The 18625-nt window shown below is 33.2% G+C and overlaps 1 protein-coding gene across 4 annotated transcripts in view; it reads right to left on the reverse strand.

Moving 5' to 3' along the window:
• The window catches only part of LOC149796134 (adhesion G protein-coupled receptor G2-like), a 201031-nt gene that overhangs the window by 127501 nt on the left and 54905 nt on the right, over positions 1-18625 (reverse strand). For all 4 annotated transcript variants that reach the window (XM_089966048.1, XM_089966047.1, XM_089966050.1 and 1 more), the window contains one exon: positions 1502-1575. In XM_089966048.1, the coding sequence (XP_089822174.1) occupies positions 1502-1568 (67 nt within the window). In that variant the 5' untranslated portion in view covers positions 1569-1575. The remainder of the gene's footprint in view (positions 1-1501; positions 1576-18625) is intronic.

Here is an 18625-nt window from a genome sequence, read left to right on the forward strand (position 1 = left end):
GGTCAAAATGGGGTTAAAATGGGGGCACGTAATTAAACACTGCTGATTTTTGTACTGTTTGGGATTTCTTTCTAAAAACTCTCTGATCTTATGTTTTGTTTCTTTCTTATCATTATTCGTGCTACTTTTGTACTTTATTCTGAAGAATCTTCAACGGTTTCGAAACAAACTTAATTTCACGCAGTTAATATCATCCATTGCGGACCTTTCCCTGCTTTTCCTTTCAGATTTTTGGCTTTAGTTGCTTGGCAAATAAAGTATTTTTGTTTTTTTTCTTTTCTATTCAGTCATTACATTCAGCAATAAATGTCAAAGTGTAAGTAAACGCAATCGTAAATGCAAATAGAGCTGGGAAAATTCGGGCGTCGGTGACAAGAAATGTGATGAACGGCTTGATTTGCCCAGGTGCGTCAAGGTTTAATCGTATTCGGGGTTTCGGCTCTTTTGCTGGTTACATAGTATGTATGCATATGCATGTACATCTCTGTTTGTGTGTGTGTGTTGAATGGATGTACTCAAACATAGAGAATGGTGTTTCTGAAACAGTTTTACAAGAGTTACAAGTAATGGGAAACCCTATCTTTAAATTACCTACCTTCCATCCGTGGGACAGTAATATGTCTGTGGTTGGTAAGTTACAATTTAATAAATGAAGGTGGTAAATAACGACAGTTTAATTGTCAAAATAAAAATTAATCTATTTTCATATATGGTGCTGAAAAACAAACAGCTTATATTAGATTTATTTAAGTTTTGTAAAGCTGTACATTATCAAATGATAGTATTTAGTATGCATTAAAAAGAAGTACAAGGTATTTACCACAACCCTTCAGGTCATCCAAGTATTTTATTTACCTTAACTTCAAAAGAGGAACGGTATCTTTTTGTGTAATTATATTGCCTGCTTTAGTTTTATCCGGTGTTACCGGGAAATAACATATTTATGTACATGTCAGTCGGAATATATTGCGCATCAGTCCACCCTTCTTCTAACTGAGAGAGACTAATCACAAAATTGACAGAAAGTGAAGTTATTAGATCAATAGATAGACTACTCACCGAACGAGTTTTTTTAATTATCGGCTGAAGTCAGTAATCTTAGTTTTATACTCCCCTCCAACAGTCATATGAAGAAAAACAAAAACAACCAATGCATACATCAGGTAAAATTGACATCATTAAGGTTTTATAAAATAGTTAAGGTCATTTACAACTGGGCTTCTATACACGCCATAATGAAATAGCTCTTTTCTTATTTATCTACGTGTCTGAATGAAATTAATTGCATAATTTCAAACTTAAAACTTGGAAAATTTACTTACTTCTGATATAACTTGTCAAATAAATGTAAAAACAAGTGAAAATTCAATCACGATATAAAATGAATTTAGGGGATAAAGTTTATATATTTTTATTCTTAGCTTTGTATATATATATATATATATATATATATATATATATATATATATATATATATATATATATAGTGACGGATACATACTTGAACAGCACAATGCTTTCCACAGAAGGATGACAATGACGATGTAGAACTTGTATCTTCCCATCATGCAAACTCTGAAAATAAAAAAATATAAAAGGGATCTTTTAATACTAAATTTGTCTTCTCTCTCTCTCTCTCTCTCTCAACGATATGAGTAATCGACGACGTAAATTTTAGCTTTAAAACAATATGAGTTAAAAAAAAACATGACATATCTGGAAAAAAAGAATATGACCGGGGAGATCTGTAACCGACATGACAGGTGGATGAACAAGTGGTGTTTATATAAATTTGATGTTATCCTTATACATTATATAGGTATACAGCGTGACTTAAAGGAAAGTTTTGTATTTTATAGTTTCTTTTAGTTTAGTTTTCAGGCAGGTATAACTCATTTTTACGCTCTTCCTTCCTGATCTTCATCTAGCATAAGAACTTTTAGAGACACGGCGTCTTTTGGAGCTACGGGTCGACTTGGCGGAACATATGTAAGGGGAGGCAACCCAATCAAGTTTATTAATTGTAGATTATCTATAATCATTTCCCTTTAGCACACAGCTACAACATAGCGTTACTGTCATTCGAAACGAAACAGACTCTGTATGCAGAACTAACATGAAAACTGCATAAATACAGCACTTATACTTTTGTTTAGGAATATGGGAAATAGTCGACGCTGAACTAAGTTAAGAAACGACATAAAATTCAGCCAACTAAATATGATGTGAAAGTTTAGGATCCAGCATTTGCGGCCCTAAATAAAAAACACGTTCATCCTTCCCACATTTCCATGAGTTTCGTAGGATTCGATGAAAAAAATATAAATTGCAAATATTTAATACTATCAAATGAAACATAAGACTTGAAGACGGTTCATTTATAAAAGAGAATCGTATGTAATGATGGTATGAGATTAATTACAGTTTGTAGCAAACAGTGATTAATACTGAGGGTAATGACCAATAGGATTTGTGATTCAACGTGCGACAGGATAAAGCTACGGCATCAAGGGCAAGATTCAAAACGACTGAAAATTGGATGACAATTTGCATAGGTTGACAAAAAGGCTGCCTGGATACAAAATCACCCTCGATTAGTGCCGTCTGGGATTGAAGAATGATATCCAAGCTAACCATGGATGTCGTTTTCTGAATTAAAAACTGTTTGGGAATGAAGACTGGAAAATGGCCTACCCATGGATGCCATTTTGCTCTTCTTATGATAACGTAATCCTTATAAATCCCGCATCTAAAATGCTGGCGAAGCCCAAGACAGCCGCATATAAAGATATGACTCCATTTCTTGAAATTTAGCATAGGATGCATTTGTTTCTATATTTAAATCTTTGTTTATATCGAATCGCGTATTGAATTCCTCTTAAAGTAGCTTGTCCCTTGGTTTTACAGCTATTGCATTTTCTAAATTTAAACACCCTAGCTTGAGAACATGTCTCTGTGTGTGTGTGTGTGTGTGTGTTTGTGAAAACCTATGCATGGGATCATGATTTGGATTTTTAACGTAGCTTTAATAATTTTTCAGTTATATAGCTACGTTGTCTGCAGTGTGGCAGTTTATAGTGATGTCTAGCACTGGAGCATCATGCCGCAGACATGTAGCATGATGTCCCACCCAGTCACATTATCTTGACACCAGACCGAACAGTCCTAACAATAACGTCTTAATGCTGTACCATTGTTATAAGTCTCTGGTATGACTCGGCCAGGGATCGAACCAGCGACCCACCGCATCCGAGGCGAACGCTCTAACCAGTAGGCCACCGGAGCGGTTCTTCTGAACATGACCGATTAACTGTGATATGGCACACGAGTAATGAAAGAACAGGTAAACAAATAATTGTTTCTTAAATAACGTTTTTAAGAAAACTTATAGTTTTCACACGAATTTCTAAGCTAAGCTAAACAGTGTATTAAAACAGAGAATAATGATCATGTATGCGGTATTTGATATACTGCAGTAATATTCATTACGTTTATTATTTCTTCATATGTACATGGTACATTAGTGTTCTGAAATTAAATGATACAATAGAAACAGGAAAACCAAGATAACACATTCGTTATAGCAATCACATCACCATAGCATATACGTGGGATAAGACAATGATAACATCTAAACTGGATATTAAGCAGATCAGTCAGTCTATGGCATTCTGAAAATCATGCAAAATATATTAGCGCAGTCCTACTATTGTGTTATGTTAATTGGTATTAAAATTTCCAAACTAGGCAGTGGTCATGAAAGTACTTTTTGAGAAGGAAATGAGCTCGACATCTTCCAAATGGAAAATAAGTGAACGCTTTGGCTACTCGTAATTTAGGGATGTATTTCCTGACTCACTTAACTGTGAAATGATGGGGTATTAATGCTCAGACCACGATGTCGTATTTCTTGATGCGTTAGAACTTACAAGGATGATGCATGTACTCTCATAAGAAATCGATGTCAGTGCTTAAAGACACACAATAAAATAGTATTTACACCCATAATAAAGCGATGTAAAAACTTAAAGACTCACAAATAAAATAGGTAAAAAGATACTGATATATTTTTGGGTAAGTAAATCAAAATAAAAAGACATTGAAACTTGATTCAGCATTACAAAATTATTACCTCTTTGAAAATGGCTAACATAATTGAAAAGAATTACGGCGTATGAATAGAGAGAATTTAGATAGAATATTAATCAAAAGACTTAGGTATTAATTTTGTAAATCTTCTAATGAATAACATTTTACAACAGTAATACTAAAACATTTTGACTCATTTTGTAATGAGAATGAACTTTATTTGAATAGATCGTTTTTCGAAAAATGTAATACTTTTTATATGAAAGCTCGTGAAACGACACATTAAAGGACAACAAGATAAGAACTCAAATATTTTACCACAGAACAAGCTCTCTCTCTCTCTCTCTCTCTCTCTCTCTCTCTCTCTCTGGCATTTATTTGACATTTTGACGTAAATATAGGAAAGTACGAGACAGATGTTTGACAGGATAGAATATTTCACAGTACACATATGTAGATATCATCCGCTCTAAGGAAGCTCATGTGTCGATTTGCCTAAATGTAACAGGAACAAATCAATTTTTAATTAATGTAAAAAGCGTGGAGGATAACATACATGTTTCTTTCATGATGTTGGATCAATTTTGAATACTCAAAACAACAAAATGCACAGACCCTATCAAAATATAATTTGGGTAGATACGGTTGATTTAATAGATGTCTGGTAAACGTAGAGGGCGTTATTTAACAATGAATTTTATATGGTTGTAACTACTTATCATGTCTCTCAACGATCTTAAAAATTCGACGGATGAAATAACTGAAATAGAAAGACAAAGACATTCTGGCCTATAATTCAAGTTTTACTATATTAGTCTCAATTTCTGTAAAGATAAAAGTAATACTAACGTACAAATATCCTTTATATATGTATGTATGCATGTATGTATGTGTGTGTGTGTGTGTGTGTGTGTGTGTGTGTGTGTCCCCCACCGGATTTGAGCAGCTGAAATATAATTTTACATTCACACCTTAATCAGTATAATTTGACTGAAATAAATATAAGTAAGAAAAGCGTATGTATGTATGTATGTATGTATGTATGTATGTATGTATGTATGTATGTATGTATGTATGTATTGTATGTATGTATGTGTGTGTGTGTGTGTGTGTGTGTGTGTGTGTCCCACCGGATTTGAGCAGCTGAAATGTAATTTTACATTCACACCTTAATCAGCATAATTTGACTGAAATAAATATAAGTAAGAAAGCGTATGTATGTATGTGTGTGTGTGTGTGTGTGTGTGTGTGTGTGTGTGTGTGTGCATGCATGCATGTATGCATGTATGTATGTATATACACACACAGATTGTTTTTTTATTTTATTGTGTATGAAACTAATCATATATGCATATGTCTGTATGTATGCATGTATGTATGTATGTATGTATGTACACACAGTATTTTTTATTTTATTGTGTATGAAACTAGTTATATATGCATTAGTTTTTTTATATTTTGTATGAAAATAATTTTTTTATTATCAATTTCCTGTTTTAATTCATTCAATGTAAGACCTGGCACATGCCTATCCGTTTTTAATTCAGTTTTTAATGTCTCTTTTTTTTCGGTTATGTATTAATTATACAATTTAAGGCAATATTTATTTTAGTGTGTTTGTTTTTACCTTCAGTTTTAGACGCATCTGCTTCCGTTAACAACTCCAATTTGAAATCATTTGAATCAAATGTTGTTTCATGTATCTAATCTGTCATAAATAAATGAAATGTTGTTTTCATGTATCGAATCTGTCATAGATACACATGTTGTTTTCATGTATCCAATCTCTCATAGATAATAAATTATATGTTGTTTTCATGATCCAATCTGTCGTAGAAAAATCATATGCTGTTTCATGTATCAATTATGTCGTTAATAACTCATTTGTTGTTTTCATGTATCTGATCTGTCAAAGATAAATCATATTTTGTTTTCATGTATCTAATCTGTCGTAGATTAATCATATGTTGTTTTACCGTGTTTATACAAAATGTAAAATTAGCATTTCTTTTGTAAATATATTGAGCATCAATGCAATATTTTTGCACATTTCCTTAATTCTTTGCGATTTCTCTGCTTAATATTTCAATTCCTACAAATGTAATACTATTGCAATCTCGTTCATTTAAGACTCTGTTTACATGTCTATAGTTTGTAATCTGGTTTTGCACTAGCTTTGCCTTTCGTATTTCCATTTCTTCTATCAGTTTTTCTCTGTTGCATTGGCAACACTTTCAACTCATTGCACTTGTGGTGTACACATGTGCAGCACGACTGTATTATGTATTGTGTAATGTACTACCAAATGGCAAGTCAAAGTTCTGGGAAAATGATATTTTCAAAATCTGTATAGGTACACACAGTGCAAGGTGTGCTATAGTCTACTTCATCCACGTGATACGAAATTTATTTCGGTATCAACTTATTATAATTACTTTTTTAGTAATTATCTATGACTGAATAGTTTTACGATGTATTAAAATTGTCCATGGTAAAAATAAACTATCTCGAAAGATTGCATAGTTGACGCTGTAGTCGTACAAAGTGCACGTGCTTATGCGACGATCGCTAAACCTTCTTCTCATAAAAGTTTAGGGAAAATTTAATTTCCCCATGACTGCATCAACACTTATAAGTTTTACTCACCTTTTTATTTTGTTCAAAATATATAATATACCATTTTATAGTCTTTTACATTGTATATATTACTCAGCTTCTCAAATAGATGTAGGTGGAATCATATTCACATTTAAAATATCTTTCACTGATTGTTCATTGTTGAATGTCATTTATTACCCTGCCAGTTCACTATTTAGATATTATTCGCCTTTGCATGTTTCTCGTGTTAACTATTACAACTGTGTGGTGTTAAAAAAAGTAACGGAAAAGAATGAAAACCCAAAAGTCTTACAAAATTCAACAATAATTTTTTTCCCAAGAATACAAAGTGAAAACGTAAAAGGAACTTGTGGTATTGCGAATTAAATCCCCAAATATTGTATAATTACTTAAACAAATGCTAACGAATAAAGTTCTGAATAAACTTTAGTGGTATTCCAAATAATTTCTAACGCTAAAGGTGTTGATATGCCTGTAGTGGGCGGTAGTCACTAAGGGCCTGCATAGTTATGATGTGTCAACAGTCTTCTGTTCAATCACAGGGATATAATCCAAAGTTTCCTTGCTTGAATTCAATATAATTCCCAGTTAATGTCTCTGTCCAAGAATATTATATATGAGAACTCTGTATTTCCAATGACTAAATAATTTGATAAACAAATTCCAGCCTTAATGAAATACCGAACGCAACAAATGATTATCTTACAACATGAATAAATAATTTTCACAGTAAACAAAAATAGAAAACCCTATACTTGACCAAGATCACAATTAGCATTTTCTATAAAGAATTATTCCTTGAAAGAAACTTCCATTCAAAACGATTTTATTATTAAAATTATAATAAAGAACATGGTAAACACAATGTCCTTGACTCAAACCAAGATAAATATGTTTATTTCCACTGATAATGATCCTAAAATTAAACCCACATTCATAGAATTTTTTTTTATCTATGTACTTAGTGGTTTACAGACTAAAACAAAAATCAATGATTCTGGTTAGGTAGACAATGAACTTGATTTTGGACAAGGTCAGCTACAACATATAGTTTACATAACCCATAGCGTATAATGAATACAAAAATAAATGTTTTACATAAAACAACCATGTTCTTATTTACCTTTGATTAATACAAATTCTTATTTTGATCATGTTTTCTTTGCATTTGTCCCATTCTAGAAATTCGTCCTTCAGAAACTCAAAGTTTTCATGTTTTTTAATACTACTATTTATGCTGTCTACTTAGGTGGTCTCCCACACATGTATCATTCATTTAGTTACGTAATATTTTCAGCTGATTTCCATCTGCTAAACGATTCTTCATACCCTTTCCAGTTAACGACTTTTTACCATTCGTCTGGTTTGCTTTTTATAATCATTCACTTTAGTTAGGTCAACGTTATTTTAGGTGTTCCAGTTATATCAGTTGTCAAATAACGGAACTGGTTGATCCATGCTTTAGATATTTAGGCATCCATGCATGCTGTAATCAAAGTCATCTCTGTTTAAGTTATGGTGTTAACGTATCCTTCAATTTTCTTTGGTAAAATGTCAACTCATTTTCTGCTTTTATTTTGAGTAAATGTCTCCAATGTCAAGCGCTTATGGGTCTCTGAAACAATTCTCCTTCAGATACGTTTTGTCTGAATAAGTTTAAAAGTTTTTAGCCTTTGCCTTTCTTGTTGTTCGACTCTTTTCGCTATCAAACTGGATCTTTTCAGAATTTCGCTCTTTAAAGATTGCTTTACAAGAATTGTGTCGGTCATTTTCTTTTTTCGCTGTGACATTTATAGGGCCAAGAATATTTAGAAAAGAAACTTTATCACCGTTAAAATTAATTCCAATTCATCGTCATTTCGTTATCATTTTCATTGGATGATGTCTGCTTGCTACTGGTAATCCGATGACTCGCACGGACACTTTCTGCAGAGAACTTTTCCCCCACTTGTTTGTGCAACATGTTAGTAGAATGTTCAGTTAACAATTCTTTCGAATCGCTGTATCTTTGTCCCGTCTAAATGGTACCGCAATTGAGTGATATTTGTTGAAGCAACCGAACTTCTAGGACTGTGTACTAATGATGTTCTTTGTCAGTGGTTTTAAAAGAAAAACATCCGACAGAATAGTCTGTGTCTGATAAATTGTCTTCAGGTGTTATCATTAAGCCACAAGGACGACGGTTTACAACAGGTATTTATATTTTCGGTAATTTGCAACGTTTCTTCAACGGCTCTGTGTGTGTGTGTGTGTGTGTGTGTGTGTGTGTGTGTGTGTTATCAACAAAATAACAGTTATACTTTTGAATGTTATTCTTCGACACATCCTGCTTTAACAACATTTTTGTCCGTTCAATCCTGTAAACAAATATGTATTATCTATTGATAACGACACAACTGCTTTCATGTTAATCTCTTGAAATATTTGTTAGTCTTCTCTGCAAGCTGTTGGATTCAGTACAATGCAGATTAGAGCTATTATTTACCATGTGTACACAACTTTAAATTATAATTTTGTGCTCGCAACGCCGCTTTCACCTCTCCGATCAACCCTCAGCTAATGCTACTGATCATTGGTTTATATCAATCTGATCATTGGTTTATATCAATCTGATCATTGGTTTATATCAATCAGATCATTGGTTTATATCAATCAGATCATTGGTTTATATCAATCTGATCATTGGTTTATATCAATCAGAGTATTGGTTTAAATCAATCTGATCATTGGTTTATATCAATCAGATCACTGGTTTATATCAATCAGATCACTGGTTTATATCAATCAGATCAATGGTTTTATATCAATCAGATCATTGGTTTAAATCCATCAGATCATTGGTTTATATCAATCACATCATTGGTTTATATCAATCAGAGTATTGGTTTAAATCAATCAGATCATTGGTTTATATCAATCAGATCATTGGTTTAAATCAATCAGATCATTGGTTTATATCAATCAGATCACTGGTTTATATCAATCAGATCAATGGTTTATATCAATCAGATCACTGGTTTTATATCAATCAGATCATTGGTTTAAATCAATCAGGTTTGGCGATTCGTCAGTACTACATTTTCTTTTATCTCTCTTTACTGTAATGCGATGGTAGGAGTACTCTACAAATTTGGATTGGTTCTAATTTAGTGTTGTCGTATCCATCTGTTAGTGTGTTTTGAATTGATTCTAATGTAGTGTTGTCGTATCCATGTGTTAGTTTGAAAGTATTAGACTGCGCATGAAATCCGAAATAATACTTACTAACTACACTGTAAAACCAGAATCGTCATCTCCATTTTACTCTCTTCTGTATGTAACTCGGTCATAATGACAAAAAAGCCACCCTAACAAAGAAGCTATGGTGTGAAAGAGAAACATCAGTTTCTTTCTATTTGCGATTTGCACTGCTATTACCACACTCACAACGATATGATTTGATTACAAACTGTAACGATTTATGGAGTCTCGTCAGATTAAGACATACATACATACATACATACATACATACATACATACATACATACATACATACATACATACGGACGGACGGACGGACATACATACATACATACATACATACATGTGAAAAGGGGCAAAATGCAAATACTGGTTAACTGTAATAACGAAGATGATCCAGTTGTAAAGCAGGCGATACATCGAATGAAGACAGACATCAATTAAAATATAACGAAATACACACTATCTCAATGTTATTCATGCAGTTGTATGTACATAAGAATTACCAACGAAAAAGATCATCGTCACTTAACAGATGGTACCTCGTTTTTCTCTTTCGCATAGACAAAACTCTGCAATAAATTCTGACGTTGACTGATTCATTACTTTGAACAAAACTATTCCGTTCATAATTCTTTAAATTAAATTGATTTAATGGCTTAATTTAATGAACAACAATATCCTTTTTGATTCGTTCGGTGCTGATGCTGTAGCCGGGCATACTATATGCATTATATGCAGATATAAAAGTGACCGTGAATAGAGGAGATCTGTCAGAAACTTTATAAACAGTTATCTATTTTGTTTATTTTTTGTATTTCATTGATACATAAAAAAAAGTATTTGTAAAGCTGAAAAAGAATATGTGCCGCATTGTTGACCAGCCTATTCAAACCCTTGAATAACCCATGGAACACTCAATGCAGTTACTCTTTGATGATCTTGATACAATATATAAGGATGATTTTAAGACTGACGAAATCAACAGGCGTTATCACATAGGTCATCAGCGTAGTTAATGTCATTTAGACTGATGAATTGTATATATATATATATATATATATATATATATATATATATATATATATATAGAGAGAGAGAGAGAGAGAGAGAGAGAGAGAGAGAGAGAGAGAGAGTTTTGACAGGTTAGTAGATAGATACGACACATATAGTCAGGCGGGAAAGATAAAACAAGACACGATACGATTAGATACGATACGATACGATACGATAAGATCAATATGAAAGAGAGATTACACTTCAAAAGGAAACAGCGACATCTCCATTATTTATTTTTTCATAACACTGGCAAAGGTGCATGCCAAGAACATTTTGTACGAGATGGTGTAGCCGACGTGATATATTCTAGCCACTTTTGTTGGAAAATAAAATATGAATGTAATAGTACTAATAATTGATAAATGCGGCAAGTTAACCACGTCAATTGATATAACAAATCGTGGTCAATACAAATGCCAATAAAGTATAGCTCGTTAAGATCTGAAATTACACGTTAATAACCCAGCACCTAGAAACTGGGTGCAATTTATCATCTTCCTATACAAAAGAATGCAGCAAATCAAAACATCGTGATGAAACTATTGGAATCGGGTTGTGCAAACTCCATGGACACTGGATATTAGTCGAACCTGCTTTAAAGATGAATTTTGTTAAGCGTCACGTGCATGAAACAGACACCTTTTAAACATTTCCTGCTCAAAATTCTTGCAGATTAAATCTCTACTTAGCCGTAGTCTGTATGACGAGGAATTCTGTCTACAATCGAAAGGTGACAGATTAAGTGGATTATGAAATATAATTTTTATGCTAATAAATGCATTATTTTATGCATTGTATATATTGTAAGAAACATTGTTTTACCGTTTATGTCCATTTCGTCGAAAGAATACGTTTTTTATGTGTACTTAGCTTTCCTATCATGCACGTGGCTCATGTGTATCTACAGTAAATGGTACAAGAACGGTAATGTTCTTTGATACCACTATCGATATAATATCAATGCGCGCGTGTTGTGGAGCATATGATTATAGTTTCATCTTAGGTGCAGGCAACGTTTGCGAACAAGTCCCGCCTACATTTCAAGTATTTCCCATTACAGCATGCTTCGCATTGATTACGGTTACGTGGCCGATAATTTATCTGTGAATTGTGGTCCATAATTTAATATAATATCAGAAATATCACAAGGTACACTTCTAGCAATCTTGCGCAACATTTATGATATCAATACCAAAGACATCGACCACAATATGCATTCAGAGTAGGTAAAGGATAATAATGTGAGCCCCTAAAAATGGGGTTGTTTTGTTTGTCTTGCTATAATAAAGAAATCTGTCAATAATTAAACAACAACAAAAAAGTTTGTCCCGCTGATTATTAAAAGACTTCTGAATATTTTAGTGGGCGGTACAACTTACAATTTCAGAATCAGGCACAGATGCCTGGATGGTCAGGCCTTTTGCCTCAAAAAATAATGCGCATACATCTCTCTTGTCAGTACGATTATGTCGAACATATGCGGTCTCTGTTTGCTTTCTTAAAATATTTTCTTCTCTTGCATAAGGTCCTAAAAAGTATATCCATGTCACAATCTCATTCAAACGTATCTGCTTTCGTGTTTTCATAGTTTTTTTGTCGACTTCAACTCAAGTCTACTTTTGTTGTTTTTATTGTTATTTCTGTTTTTTTATTCAGTAGTCAATAAATGCAGGACCCACTTTGTACAAATCTTGTTGAGTTTCAAGTGATTTTTAAAATTATTAAAAACAGCTGACGAATTAAAGCCCATGAAAATAGAAATATCGTCCATTGTGTCATGAGCATATTCATCAACATCCGCTCACCAATCGCAGACAACTGTATTCGTAACGTGGGTTATTTCCATGGATTCGCGAGCATCTTTAAAACCATGAAACTACCTCAGAAATGTAAACTATAACAAAAACCAGCATCAGCAAACTTTATCCAAGTAGACCTTGACCTCAGTCTGAGCATACCATAAGCGAAAGAGAACCGGGATTTAACAGTATGTTTTTTCCGCAGTAGCAGACTTGTTCTCCTCTGATGTTTTTAATTCAGTGTCAAATACATATATTATGTCACCTGCAGAACTTTTTAAATGCCCTCGTATTTCTATAAAACATGATAATTTAAGACAACAAAAACTTTCACCCCTAAGAGATAAGCTGAAATATTTTTTTCAAAAGTACATTTTCTATGTGGAATCCTCAGCAACCATGCTTAATAGTAAATGAAATGCTTCCTTAAAAATAAAGTTTTCAATCATTAATAGTCAAAATTTGTCATAGACTGTTTGGAGAAATGCGACGACAAAAACAAAGGGTTTAGTAATATAAAACTCCAATCACTATATCTTGTTTGCATTCCAGAGTGCAATTAACGTGATGTTCGTATACATATAAACACGAATTCCCAGACCATCTCTATATCTCATCCTAAATGTCATAAGGTTATGCTCAAACAAGCGAACGGTGGAGATACGGAGAGATAAAGATTTCACCTAAGAGTTTAGACGACGCGGTGGCTTACCCATAAGCCTTTCATAAAATGCAAAGCAGAATGGAGGGAGAGTTTTGAACACCAAATGATATACCTAAGCCCCTTATACTATGGGATTTACCATTGCTTACATCTGCCAACGGATGCTAAAAACTACGGTGCTATTATTTGAAGATCGAAATTTGTGGTACATCCCATTCCGTGTTTCATTTTGGCAACTGAAGACACAAGGTAATGCGAAATAACAGGGTGACACGAAAAAGCTTTTCATGTCTACCCCGTAGGAGAAAAAACAACAACACAAAACTCGTAATTCTTCACTTAGCATTAATTTGCCGGTAATGTAACTCTGATATGCTTATAACTCGGCTCTATATGCTCCAACTTTAAAGACGGCAGAGGACATACGGGGTCGTTCGTGTTCACCTGTCCATCCTCTCATTTGTCCGTCTCGAAAAAATTGTTTATTCATCTACCCTGTCACTTTTCACAATGGTAACTTATTAGAAAAGACCACTTGATGCCTTTCGGGCTTCGCTTCACTGGTATAAAAATATGGCAAGCCCTTATCGTACTTTATGTTATACTAGAGAAACAAATGCTGATAGAAAGACAGAAAAGCGAAGAAACAAAGTATGGGCGCCCGCAGAATTATTGGAGAGGGGGTGAGCAAAATCTAGCGGTCAACTATTAAGTTTAACGGATGTAGGCATAAATATGTTGAGAGGCAAAAATCCAGAGCCCTTATGTGCAGGCGCCCAAGAACAAAGTTCTTTGACGCACACACACACACACACAGATATATATATATATATATATATATATATATATATATATATATATATATATATATATATATATATAACTTAAATTCACACCTGTAATAGGAGTTGAGCTTATGGTTGCATTTGGGTGGTATCGTGTGCTGTTTAGTTTACAAGAAGGAAAACCAAATGCAGAGATTAATCTAGCAGATTCTAATCGAACAGAACACAGTTAACTTGCACTGTGTGACCTCATCTGCATAAGTTATAATGATCGACTCCGTACAACGTCATGGTGGTTTGTTGCAATACGGTAAAAGCACAGTCTTAAGATCTAGTAAAAATACACGTTTCTTTTAACAGGCCAAATAGGTTTCCATAACAGATTACATCAACTTCATTTTCTTGGTTGCGAATTCAAACATAGCAATATTTCGAAAATGTTTGTCAAGGAAGCCTGGTCCCTGACAGGTCATTGGCCATCACCTAAGCTAAAGGAAGAACATGAGACCAGTCTACGTCTTGAGGGAGCACGACGGTTTTTAAATCCCTTTAACGTGTCATTGTTAAATTAATGTTTTAAAATCGTGTATTCATTTACTGTTTTAAATCGTGTATTCATTTACTGTTTTAAAATCGTGTATTCATTACTGTTTTACAATCGTGTATTCATTTACTGTTTTAAAAAAATTCTCATTGTTTAAAGCAATCTACCTTTGCTTTGTCACATTACATTATATGAGTTGGTCGGCATAATTAAATGGAATTTATGCCACAAATACATTGTTGCCAATCTAATAAATCATAACCTATTTTAATTTTATCCATGAATGTTGCCCGTTTTGTTGCTGCTGTTTTTGCTGACACAGGTTATTGCTACTGTTGTTATTTTACAAGCAAGGCAAGCTAAATAAATGATAATATTTTAAAATAAACCATGTTGTCAAATATGGCTTATCTATCTTTGGCCTCATTGGAAAATGACGGCGTATACAAAGGGACGTCATCATCGTCCTGTTTCTTGAGGGCTATTTGATGGAATACGCAGATATTCCTAGATGTTATGATCATGAATTACGCGTGCCCACATCATTAGCCTCTTTCCTGCTTTATGATTCTTTGATATACAGATTAAAGCATCCCTTTAAAATAGATGCATCGTTGTCCTATGGATACAGCTCAAAATCTCGTTCGGATATAGAATAAGTCCATAACAGAGATCCGTTAACGTCAGCCACTTGGAACTATTGATAACATATCACATCATCGCTAGACAAAATATGTAAGTCACATTAAAAAGATTAAAACTTAATCAGTGTAGGAGTGATCGACTGTTTATCAAGGACAGCTTATTCATTAACCACAAACCAATATTGGTTTTAGAACATTACGATGTATAGCTCTGCTGTCATTTTTAATTTATCACTCGCAAGTACTCACTGTTTGCCCATGCAATATGATCCCAATAAAACAGAGACAGTTTACTAGTCGGATTTAATTAAAATTCTGACACTGATATGTCTCTTTCGTCGTCGTTAACATACACCACATGATATATATTAACGCATAAATCTGTTCAGATATTCATATGCATGGTTCAAATTGAAACATAAGTTGTCATACATGCAATAATTCCACCATGAAGGTCGAACTTCATAAAAAAAAGGTGTGGATTATTTAAGTGGTTTTCGTCTATCAAAGTTTATTAAGGCATGACAACTGCTATCAAATACATGTCATTTAAACACGCAGCTCACGTTCCACTTATTGTATTTGCACGTCTGCGATAATGGAAACTATGCTTTTCATTCTTCTTCCACTGAAAGAAATTTGCTGTCGCTCCTGATCGTTATCTATCTATCTATCTATCTATCTATCTGCATGTCTGTCTGCCTATGTGTGTGTGTATGTGTGTGTGAAAATTGCATTCTTAAAATATGTGCAGAATAATGCATTGTTTCACTTATATGCAGAAAGCAATTAATGGAAACTATGATTTTCATTCTTCTTCCACTGAAAGAAATTTGTTCTCTCTCTCTCTCTCTCTCTCTCTCTCTCTCTCTCTCTCTCTCTCTCTATATATATATATATATATATATATATATATATATATATATATATATATATATATATATATATATGAGTGTGTGTGTGTGTGTGTGTGTGTGTGTGTGTGAAAATTACGTTCTTCAAATAAACTGCATTCTTCAAATAGGTGCAAAATAATTTATTGTTTCACTTACATGCAGAAAACAATTAGATTAGTACGTAGGTTATACTACATTTTCTAAAAACAGTTGTAATTGAATGAAACCACTAGATTTTTTTTCGTGCCGAGCTGTTTGTTATCCTAAGCAACAGAACTGAGGCGGAACTAAATACTTTGAGTGTATTATTTAATGCTGCTTTCTACTGAATGCGATGGATGTGTTTCACTAAATAACAGATCTCCAGGAAAAATCAAAGAAACAGCATTAATGATTTTTGTTTGGACTACATTAGGATGCAATAACATCTGACTGTCACAGTTAGTGAATTCAACAAATGACTAACAATTAATTTTAAAAAAGCTGGGAAATTAGCAGGTCTAACATTATTTGCAAGGATGATATTCATTTTACTTTTTTTTCTTCTTCAGTTTTGTAAGCGGGTGTGAAATTTAATTTATTAAAGATTTTAAAGGAATACAAAAAATTCGTTCATAAAGCAGACATTTACGTTTGAAAGGTTTTGAAAATCCATTTTCTAATCTATAAATGAACTATTCCTCTGTACTTTCACTTGTGCACATCAATTACCGATGACGACATTTTGGGGTTATGGCTTGTCATAAGTTATGAAGAGCAAACTGATTATGTGACAGTAACATTTTCGTGAAACGGCAAATAAATAGCCACCACTTGTTGTTTAAGGTTATACGCAATGTATTTTTGTAGTCAGGAACATATGTAGTGTTAATTATTGTACATGCAAAATACATCATCGTTAAAACTTGTACACGTGTACGTGTCTGTCTTAAACATCAGGCGATGAATACAATTACGTAGAAGATTTGTAATACCTGAAGTGTCAAGAACAAAGTAAAATGTGTGTATTCAGTATGTGTACTCAAATATTTGTGTACTCAATGTGTATAGTTAAATATTTGTGTACTCAATGTGTGTACTCGATGTGTTTTCTCAATGTGTGTATTCAGATATTTGTGTACTCAATATGTGTACTCAAATACGTGTGTAATCAATGTGTGTACTCAAATATGTGTGTACTTAATCATGGTAAAACGTATCACTTCATCGGCGTTAGAAATCTTGTCTTATGCGGACTGCATGCTTCATTACACTGAACTATAAACCTTGTCACTGATATTGTCAAATAATGTGGCAAAGGAGGTAATGCCACAATGAAAACACGTGACAGTGACGAGTATTTAAGGAGCGGAGGCCCTGTTTTAATGTTAGATTCCATATTTATGTTCAGATTTAAAATGAAAATCAAGTTATTTCTTATTTATTTATCGTCCAATATAAAGTTCGAGATAAACTTATAAAATAAGTGATATCTGTCAATGTTACCCTTAACACAGTTGCAGCTGAAGTACGTGTCGAGAAAGCGTGACAAAGTTGTTGTTTATTTATTGAAAATATAAAATCTTGGTCAGCAAATCACTGTCATTATTTGAACTGGGTTGACATATAAACATCCTAAATAGTTGAACCAGAAATTTTTTGATCTAACTTAATATCTCTACCATTATTCTGTATTTTACTTTTCTTACTAAATGAAAACGTGTAATGTCTATTTTCTCTACATTGTGTTTGTTATGATAAAAAAAAAAAACTGAACTGGTCACCTCTACACAAAGTGACTGGTCATGACATTTATAGTACATAATGCAAAATTAATTGACTTTACTTCTAATTAGGCCACTCTGAATAGTATTTTGGGTCTTTAGTGAAAACAATGAGACTGAACTCTCCAAGTCATATCAACCCAGATTTGTTGGGACATACCAGTACTTGTGCGAAAAAACCTTATTTTTGTCTTGGACCTTAGCACAGTCAATACAATTGAAGCCTTGAAATAGCCGTTAAAAGTGGGTGGTAATCAATGTTGCTTAAATCTGAATATGGATAAGCCCTAATAATTATTTATATTCCATAGAATCAGTCTTGATGTGGTGGTGACAGGTGTATTGGAGATCACACTTAGAATTTGGGATGAGTGCCGTTAGTAAATACTGTGACGCAAGGAACAGTAGAACAAATGTTTATAATGATTAAAAGGAATCAAACTGAAAATTATGAAGGTGGAATCATTTTCATTACGTTAAAATAGAATTGTAAGAATCCATTATGACATAAAAATGCGAAATT

The sequence above is a fragment of the Sinohyriopsis cumingii genome, chromosome 7 (genome assembly GCF_028554795.1).
Source record: "Sinohyriopsis cumingii isolate HCF-2022 chromosome 7, ASM2855479v2, whole genome shotgun sequence".
Lineage (NCBI taxonomy): Eukaryota > Metazoa > Mollusca > Bivalvia > Unionida > Unionidae > Sinohyriopsis > Sinohyriopsis cumingii.